General features: G+C 37.3%; 1 protein-coding gene across 1 annotated transcript; it reads right to left on the minus strand.

Annotated features, from left to right (window-relative positions):
- Positions 1 to 226: 226 nt before the first annotated feature.
- Positions 227 to 8881, minus strand: adssl (adenylosuccinate synthase, like). Its single transcript, XM_038292289.1, has 13 exons — positions 8581 to 8881; positions 8032 to 8134; positions 5426 to 5494; positions 5278 to 5328; positions 5128 to 5194; positions 4921 to 5028; positions 2537 to 2618; positions 2279 to 2405; positions 2054 to 2208; positions 1610 to 1734; positions 1434 to 1531; positions 1045 to 1194; positions 227 to 930 (listed from the first exon to the last, which is right to left on the minus strand). Exons 1-13 carry the CDS (start codon positions 8812 to 8814, stop codon positions 878 to 880), a joined length of 1422 nt encoding a protein of 473 aa, XP_038148217.1. The 5' UTR covers positions 8815 to 8881; the 3' UTR covers positions 227 to 877.
- Between the last annotated feature and the right edge of the window lie 1658 nt (positions 8882 to 10539).

Here is a 10539-nt window from a genome sequence, read left to right on the forward strand (position 1 = left end):
GTGGAGCTTAATATCCATTAAACCGGTAGTGATGCTGACTGACCAAACTGGGGCCTCTTGTGTTGCTTGCAGTACAATGTATAATTATTTTATTAATTTCCCTTTTTTAATGAGTGGACATGCTGCAAAACAATCCTGCATTAATGAGAATAAATTCCCACTGACATCCAGGGACTATGTCACTGTTGACCCAAAGTGCTGCCTGACAAAACAGCTTGAAAAATTAACAAATACGCATGATGGGTTTCTTTAATTTTCAAAACAAGCTCTGGAACAAGTTTGTACATTTCAATCCACGATCTGAACATTTCCCGACTTCCAAAGCTCGTCTCTGCAAGGATGTGACGACCACTTTTTTTGCTCTGGATTCTTATTCAAAGCTTTGTTCAGTCACACGTCACACAAATTATCTACAAACTTAACAATTGAGATGCAATAATGCCTTAAAATCAGTTAAACAGAAAAAAAAAGACTATACCAGGGGTAATCATAATTTTTCTATCATGTAACAAATATAATCTTTTATTTGGAAGTCCTTCTCATCCGGAGGCTTCTACATCTGTTCATCAGTGCCTCTTAAAATGTAAAAATAGATCTGTGAGGTGAAGAAATGTTGACTATATCAATAACTTTCAACAGCTAAAAGAAAAATGTGCTTTATCGGACTACTACTGGAACGGGTCCATTATGATTCCGCTTTAAAAGTTAACACCCTAAGGTCATATAGAGGTCAAAGTGTAGAATGCATAAATCAGATCAAGACTTCTTGTTACTGTGGCACACGAGCAGCGGCTAAAAGCTTTGGTAGGTGGTCTTGCTGGTGCGTCTCCATCTCCTCCCTTTGTGTGAAATGTCGTCTGCTGATGGGAAGCAGGGATCAGAACAGCTTGATCATGCTTTCTCTGGACTTTCCCACTCCGACCCACTTCACTGAAAGGAGAAAGGAACAGCATTAAGGATGCGACTGGCAGGGTTCTGGGCGGAGCCAAGCGGCCTGGCTTGGCTCCGGTTTCTCCATTAATGCAGGAAGATCTCTTTACCAACCTGGCACTTGGAGGAAGTTCTCGATAAAGCGAATGTAATTCTGTGCCTGTGGAGGCAACTCCTCGAAGCTCCTGGCTGTCTCCGTGCTGCAGCACCAGCCGGGCAGCGTTTCGTAGTCCACAGACACCCGCGTCAGGATGTCCATGTTAGCTGCGACAAAACAGCAAGAAAAAAAAAGAGAATAGCTAAGACCAAAACGCATCAGTTTCTAAACCAAAACAAAATCAGCGTCTTTACTGAATCTTAAATGAGTAATAGACATGTCTACTTTAAGGCTTTAATTAGTTTTTAATATTTCAATAATTCACATTTGGAAAACACTGCTAAATACACAGTTTTTACTTCCCAAGAGATCCAGGAAATCCTAAACGGTTAGAGGAACCACTCACCTGGGAAGCTGGGCAGGGGCTCTCCATCAATCTTATAGGCCACACCCACTTTAATCTCTGGCAGTGTGTCCAAGATATCCAGCTTGGTCAAAGCGATCCTGCACAAACGAGACCATCGCTTTAATGAGCTCTAGGAGCCAAAGTAGGGAAACTTTTCTCCTATAAAGGTTCCTTACGCTGAGAAGCCGTTGACCATGTGGGCGTATCTGACCAAAATCAGGTCCAGCCAACCACAGCGCCGCCTCCGGCCTGTAGTCACGCCGAACTCTCTGCCTCTTTCCTGCAAACGGTCTCCGACCTCCTGCAAATCAAGCAGGTAAATTAAACAATTCATTTGATTCCTAAGGAAATAAAACTACAGCAGCACATTAACTCGGGATTTGATGTTTTCCAGTAAGATAACTATTCGCTAGGTTTGTGAGCAGCTGGTTGTTAAAATCATGAAAATTCATTTTTTCTTGCAGTCCAATGAGAACTAATCATCATCTTCTCTTCCCTCATTCTCTGACTCTTCCTCACCTCATCCCCCCAAGCAGAAGAGAGAGAAGCGATTCTAAAGCTTTATGAACATTATGACTCCTTTTACTCATCGGGCAGATGTAAAGCAGTTTCTCACTCACGTTATCTTGCTCTGTCGGGAAAGCGCCGACACCCACACGGGTGGTGTAGGCTTTAACGACGCCGTAGACCCGGCCAACGTACGACGGTGGCACGCCGAGTCCGGTGCACACACCTCCCACGGTGCAGTTGGACGACGTCACAAAAGGATACGTCCCTAAAGAGGAACACATTGATTAGAAACACTAACTGGAACATTTTCTTCCTAATCATTCTATGTTGCTCACCAAAGTCAATATCCAGCAGGGCGGCATTGGCTCCCTCCACTAGGATCTTCTTACTAGGACCAGTGAGGGCTTTGTGCATGAAGTACACACCATCAGTCACCAGAGGCCGCAGTTTCTCTGCGTATTCCTTCAACACAATCACAATATTTGTATTATACCCAGATATCCATCCTGGTCTAATTTCTAATCAACTTTTTGATGTTTTGAATGTAGGGCTAATATAAGGATAAATTTAAGACACAGATTGTTAGAAATTACCTTCAGCTGCTTCAGCTCTTCATTAATGTCGACGTTGAGGTTTGGATACATGGTTAGGAAGTGATCAGCCAACATTCGGAACCTGCAAACCAAACAGATGTTTAATAATCTTCATAAAGTCCCTTTTTTATTCAACTGAACCTGAATTTTACAGAAGCAATGAGATTAAGGCAGGAAGACCCAAGAGCTCTGATTCTGGGCTGTAGAAAGGTGCTGCCCCCTGCTGGCCAAAGAACATATAGCTAATAGGCCTTTCTAACTAAAACTGCTGATTTCATTTGGTAAACTACATGACTGTATTTTTTTTTTTCTTTTTTTTCTTTTCAGTTTTATGAAATAGGTTTCAATTATTTACACATAAAGGTTTTGATTCATGAAGCCTTAAACAGGTCTGGTTGATTTTAAAAGCTCAGCATATGCCGGTTTATCAGTTTTACTGACAGTTTTAACCTGCATTTGGGATGTTTATCCAGCTGGAACATCCAAGTCGTTCAAAACAACTTTCTCCCAAAAACTTTAACCCCCTTGTGAAAAAAGAAATGGTTATAATGTTCAAGGATGGTCCAGCTGCCATTGGAGCTCTAGTCAATAGTAAACTGGTAGATATTGGAATTCCAACCAGACAGAAAGAGCATCAAGCCCCAAATCACAACAAGCAGGGTTTAGATAAACGCCTGACGACAAAAAAAAAATGCATTCTGATCAAAAATAAATCCAAATGTTGCTTTTTAAAACTTCGTTAGGAGGCTAAGTTACAGTCATATGAAAAGGTTTGGTCACCCCTATTAATCTTAATTAATTTTATTTCTAAATATTTGGGTGTTTGCAACAGCTACTTCAGTTTGATATATCGAATAACTGATAGACAGAGTGATATTTCAGTATTGAATTGAGGTTTATTGGACTAACCAAAAATGTGCAATATGCATCAAAACAAAACTTGACAGGTGCATAAATACGGGAACCTCAGCAAAAAGAGAGACATTGATATTTAGTAGATCCTCCTTTTGCAAAAACAGCCTTTAGTCGCTTCCTGTAGCTTTTAATGAGTTCCTGGATCCTTTTCTTCTTTGCAAAACAATTCCAGTTAAGTTTGATGGTCGCTGAGCATGGACAGCATGCTTTAAATCATCCCACAGACGTTCAACGATCAGGTCTGGGGATCGGGATGGCCATTCCAGAACATTAAAATTGTTCCTCTGCATGAATAACTGAGATTTGGAGCGGTGTTCTAGATCAATGTCTCGCTGAAATATCCATCCCCGGCGTAACTTCCACTTCGTAACTGATTCTTGAACATTATTCTCAAGAATCTGCTGATATCGAGAGGAATCCATGCGACCCTCAACTTTAACAAGATTTCCAGTGCCAGCATTGGCAACGCAACCCCAAAGCCTGATGGAACCTCCACCAAATTTTACAGTGGGTAGCAAGTGTTTTTCTTGGAATGTTGTGTTTCTTTTGCCGCCATGCATAACACCTTTTCATTATCAAACTACTCAATCTTTGTTTCATCCGTCCAAAAGACCTTACTCCAAAATGAAGCTCGCTTGTCAAAAAGAATTGCCTTTGCATACCTCAAGCGATTCTTTTTGTGGTTTGCTTGCAGAAAAGGCTTCTGTCGCACTCTCCCATACAGTAGAACGATGCACAGTGACACCATCTGCCGCAAGATGATGCTGCAGGTCTTTGGAGGTGGTCTGTGGGTTGTCCTTGACCATTCTCACTTTTCTTCTTCTCTACCCCTCTGATATTTTTCTTGGCCTGCCACTTCTGGGCTTAACTAGAACTGATCCTGTGGTCTTCCATTTCCTTACTATGTTCCTCAGTGGAAACTGACAGTTTAAATCTCTGAGACAACTTTTTGCATCCTTCCCCTGAACGACTATGTGAACAATCTTTGTTTTCAGATCATTTGAGAGTTGTTTTGAGGTAATGAAGCTTCAGAGGAGATCCAAACAGGAGAACATCTTGCAGCTGGCCACCTTAAATACATTTTCTCATGATTGGATACACCTGGCTTTGAAGTTCAAATCTTAATGAAGTTACTAAACCAATTTTGTGTTTCAATAAGTCAGAGAAAAGTAGTTAAGGGTATTCAAATCAATAAAATGGTTAAGGTACCCACATTTTTCCACCTGCCAATTTATTTTAATGCATATTGCACATTTCCTGTTGTCCAAAAAACCTCAATTCAATACTGAAATATTACTGCGTCCTTCAGTTGTTAGATATAACAAAATGAAATAGCTGTTGGAAACACCCAAATATTTAGAAATAAAAATAATTGAGATTAATAGGGATGCCCAAACTTTTTCATATGACTGTAGGTATAGGTCCGCCAGTTACATATATTGAGATAATAACCAGAACAATCCACTCACTTCTCTTCAAAAACGCCGAAATCTGAGACCAAGTCACAGACCCGGAGACCGTTCCGAGCTGCTTTGGAAGAGTACGCCGGTCCGATGCCTTTCTTAGTGGTCCCCAAACTGGAAAAAAAAATGACACGGAAATGAAAAAAAAAAAAAAAAAAAACAGAAGTAAAAACTGGAGTCGCAGACATATTTTTCAGGCAAATAAAGACATACTTTTTCCCTTCTTGCTGCTGCCGTTGCTGCTCCTGGATCCCATCAACAGCTTGATGGAAGTTGAACACTAGAGGTGGAAAGAGTCCAATCAGAAAAAGAGACTTCTCGATCAAAAACCTGAAAATGAAAGAGCCAAGAGTGCAGACTAACCAATGTGGGCCCGATCAGAAATCTTTAATCTCTCCTCCCATCCCTGTAGACCTGCAGAAAACAGAGAAAGCATTCAATTGTGGCCTGATCTGTGTTAATAACTGAAATCTCTGTGGTCTGACTGGAAAAACAAGAGACACCGTTTCACCTTTGCCCTTCCGCAGATTCATTTCAGCCTCCTCAAACAGACCAGGCAGGTGGATCACCACTCCATTACCTGTTTACAAACAAGGAGGAAATATTCAACATCCTTAATGCATTCAAACTAATTATTCCTTCCATTTATTGAAGCTGGATGGAGCAACATTAAACATAGGCAGATGGTACAAAGTTGAGTAAAAGATGAACAAAAGAAACAATATTACAGCAGTCATAAAGTGAAGACTTGTCAGACAAGGCATGCAGAAAAATGCAAACCCTGTTTTCACTCGTCTTTCAATGAGACGGTTCCAGAACCTTGATGAGACACGCCAAGGCTGGACCCATAAGTTCGACTGAGAAAAAAAGGCTCATGCAGGTTTAAGACGTTCCATGAGCAAAGTTCAGATTGCATTCGAGTTGAAGTGTTGCAAGAATTCACTTAAATGAGTCACTTTCTTTTTTTTTCCATTCTTTTTTATTTTGCTGAATTGCACAAATCTTTCAATGAAATATTATTAGCACTTCAATATAAAATAGTTTTTTTTTTTTATCAAATAAATTTGGTTTATCTTTCATTTTCATTTATTTCTTTTTGTTTGGCTCTTAAAAACCGATCCTGGTAAGAGGGGGTTGTCTTATAATAGGGTTGTCAAAAGTATCGATACTCAAAAAAGTATCGATACTGAAATGTTGTATCCGGATACAATACTCATTTTCAAAAGTATCGAGTACCAGTCACACCTAAACAGTCATTCATCTAAAGTGCAGAATAGAGGAAAATGCACTTTCTGAACACTGTGATTGAATAATTCTACGCACTTTTCAGTTTCAGACTTTTTTTGTAACAGGTGCAGCTGCTGAGAATTATTTTTGTTTCTTAACCGGTTTGGCTAGTGTTATTGTTATGTGTGCAAAGCATAGCCAAGGAAGGAAAACTTAATTTTAATTTTGTAAGTTTTTTATCAAGCTTGCTAAATACTGTGCACAGCAAACAACCTCAAAATGTTGTTCTTAATTTTTATTGTATTTATTTATTGTATTTTAATTATTAATCAAAATATTTCTGTTGAAATTTTATCCTTGTGGTATCGAAAATGGTATCGAGTATCGAATATTTTCCTTAGTATCGGTATCGAGTTGAAAAGTTTAGTATCGTGACAACCCTATCTTATAATCAGGGTTCTCCTATATTCGGGTCATTACGGTAGATTGAGCATTATGGAATAGTCTACGGCCAAAAGAGAAGCTTTCACCACGCAGGACTAATTTGATCAGAAAATAATATATTTGTTTCAATTTGCTTGTATCATCCTTTTCTTCTGTTTTCACTTGATTTATATAAATTCGAATTCATTTTCAAACCATCATTTCAAACGTTTTTCTAAATTAACAAGATATTTTTAAAAAAAACAAGTAAAAAAATTTTTTTCTGAATTAATGAGAAAAGCTGCTATGATTTGTTGCGTTACTCTTGGCATTGAAGATTTCTAAGCAAGAGACGCCTTTTCTTCAAAAAAGCTTCAGCATGTCTCGTTTGTATTTTTTCTTGTATTTTTGAGTTTATTTTTTCATTTTTACTTTCTTTTGGGATTCAGATTCTAGGAAATTCTCTTGTCTCTTAGTTATGAAGAAAGCCAAAATGTTTTTTTATTAAAAAAAAAATCTCTAATTCTGAAAAACACAAAGTTTTATATTCTTTTAAATAAAAATCATCTCATTAATTGAAAAATAGATTTATATTTATATAAATCTATATAAATTTATATATATTTTTTTTATAGAAATCATCTTTTAAATCCTCAAAACAAAACTTTTTTTTTATTAAACTAATTCTGTTAATAAAAAAAAAAAAGTTTTATACATTTTTATTAAAAATATTTTGTGAATTAAAAATCAGATTTTTTTAATTATAAAAATGATAGTTTTATAGAAATAAAGTAAATTCTCAAAACAGAGCTTTTTTACTATTGTCTTTAATAAAACTAATTCTGTTAATTAAAAAAAAAACGTTTTTATACATTTTTATAAAAATTATTTTGTCAATTAAACATCAGTTTTTATTATAAAAAAAAAATAAAACTTTGGGTTTTTCTTCTAGAAATGATCTTGTAAATTCTCAAAACAGAACTTTTTTACAGAACTAATCCTGCTAATTAAGAACAACAACAAAAACACTTATTCATAGAAACGTTATAAAAGAAATTGTTGTCTGTCAATAGCCTCAAAGCAGGTGTTAGAATTCAGTGACATAGCATCAATGCTGTTTGGTAATATGTCAAAATGCTTCATGACGCCTTCATGACCGCATCTAGTCTGATTATTTCAAAAGTTTACAGGGTGTGAAAACATGGAGCGTAAATGGAGTCCATTTATCAGCTCCAGTGAAGCTAAACTGGGTCAATAGGGTTGAGTTCAGCTTCTGCTCCACTTTGCATAGTTGTTTACATCATTCAGTTCCCTCTGCTTACTATAGAGAGTCCTTATCTCTTCCTGAAGTGTGGCTGGTGATGAGATAAGGATACTCTGGGGTAGGATGTTGTCTTTCCCTAATTAATTTGTTGTTTTTTTTTAATCACCCACCATCTTCTGATCTTGAATTAAATAAAAACATACCAATAAATGAGGTGGCCTTCTTGTTAAGCACACCACTGGGCAGCAGGTGGAAGTCATACTCCACTGCATCCACCACCACAGTGTGCCCTGCATTGTTTCCTCCCTGCAAACACAAAACAGACACCTTAGGTAGGAAAAACATCATCATCAATGTCAGATCAAGCTGCAGTGCCGCTGTTAGTCATTTTAACACGTGTTTAAATGTCCCTGAGCGAAGACAGCTGCTTATATAACGGTGCATTCAGTGGAAACGCTTATCGGCTGTTGGAGGTCAGGCGTTCGGCTTTCTAATCATAACCCAGTCGTGATTGAATGTGTAAAGTTAAACTAAATAAAAGATAAATGGTAGCTGGAGATCTAGCTTTCCCACATCCGGGCTGGGTCTGGTGACGTCATGAATATGCAAAAGCAGCAAAAAAAAAAAAAAAAAAAAACATCCCGACTTTCACTCATCGGTGGAAATATAATCCTTAGATTAAAACCAAATAAATAACATACATATGCCGGGAGCAGAAAGCGTGATATTAACGGTTCGGTGGGGTTTAGTACCTGGCACCTGCAAACAATATCCGCATCCATTGCGAGCAAGTCCACAACTTTTCCTTTGCCCTCGTCGCCCCACTGAGCTCCGAGCACCACGGTCACTTTGTTCTGGGGCTCCTTTGGGGTCCGGAGCGACACGTTCTGCTGGACGTTCTCCCTCAGCCGCTTCACCACCGGCTCTCCGTTGAGGGAAGCAGCCTCCTTCCCATTAACGTTAGCCATGTTGCTGTCGGATGCCATGCTGCTTCTTGTTTTAGCGCCTTCTCTCTCTCTGCTCCACGGGAAGTCCTGCCTTCCGGCGCCGCTAGGGGGCAGTGTTTCCCTTCTTTTATTTTAGTTCTAAACATGACCCGGAATTATTCTTTTGGTATTTTCATATTTTATGATAACCTATCCATTTAATCCTGAAACTCATTTAGAATAATCGAAAAATAATCTATTTCTAATCATTTTTAGCAGATTTTTAACTTACCGGCACCCAGACGCATGTGACGTCACTTGACGCAGTCAATACAACTTCCGGCTTCGATTAACAAGAAAAGTCTGTTTTGCTTCCTGACTAAAATATGCAATGTTTAATCTCGGAATTTAGGATCGTTAGACACCTTAGTTAAACACAGAAGCTTCGAACCTGAAAATAAAACACAATGAAATCGATTCACTTTGACGCCTGTTTCCATCACTGTGACAATAAAAATAGCCTTTACACACTTATAAGAATCTTTCTTATAATTAGAATGTAGCAAGCTTACAAACTGTAGTTTATAATCATGATTTATTCATCCCACTTTACTACGAGATGACCTAGTTACAATTTTATTTTATTTAAGAGGTTATTTATAACTTAGAGTTTTTTAATGGCAATTAAAAAGTAATCAATAACTATCACATATATGGAAAATTAATCAAGGACTTACCTTTATGCTAATTAATAGATATTACCTTGTGGTGTAATTAGGTTGATGATTAAAAGATATATACATTTTGAGTGGCAGGGGGAAATTAAGAAAGAGTTAATGAAATATGTATAAAATAGACAGCTCAATTATTGATAGATGAGACATAAATTAGTTAAGTCCTAAATTAGATGTTTCCTTATCTGATTGATCCTTTAATTATGAACTTGATGCAGCAACCAAAGAAATAGCAGGTCAATTTCTCTGGATTATGAGATAGATAAGAATTATTCAATTTTTCTTGCATCTCAGTGATAAGAATATGTCTTCTTGTTTTACTTATCAACATTAATACAACCATTAAAAAAAGCTAACATTTTTACTAAATTTTAAAAGGATAAAATGTCCCATATGAGTTTTTATATGCTCTCATCAATGTCCCACAGTCGGCAAATCAAGTCTGGGAAAAAGTATTTGACCTTATAAAACTTAAGACAAGCAAGTTTAAATATTATTTTTCAAAGATTGTTACATCCATTAATGAAAACAGCTATCCAGATCCTCTTGGTCTCATGTAAATAACAATTTCTCCCTGAAGCTAATACAGGGACATTTTATTCTATTCTATTCTATTCTATTCTATTCTATTCTATTCTATTCTATTCTATTCTATTCTATTCTATTCTATTCAGCATCAACCATGTTCAATAATTGGCTTTGTCTTGGTGTCTCTGGGGCCCTAAGCGTGTTTTGGATAAAAAATGACCTGTACCTGTACTCTTTATGGCCTTTAAATGCTGATTTTGCACACTAATGTCTTCTTTCCATGTTAACAAATGATGAAATTTGGCCTCAACTAAAGAAACTAAGGCCTTATGCTCCTTCAGTGTTGTTATGGGTTTTTTGGTGACCTCCTTGATGATTTATTGATGGGTTCTTGGAGTAATTTCTTTTGGACATATTTACGTTTTTTTTTTAACTCCCATTGTGTCTCTCACTGCGGATCAGCGAAAAATCCAACACCTAAAACATGGATTTCCCAACTGAGAGATATTAATAGCAGTTCCTT

The sequence above is a fragment of the Cyprinodon tularosa genome, unplaced genomic scaffold, assembly GCF_016077235.1.
Source record: "Cyprinodon tularosa strain WSP-4 unplaced genomic scaffold, ASM1607723v1 ctg31, whole genome shotgun sequence".
Lineage (NCBI taxonomy): Eukaryota > Metazoa > Chordata > Actinopteri > Cyprinodontiformes > Cyprinodontidae > Cyprinodon > Cyprinodon tularosa.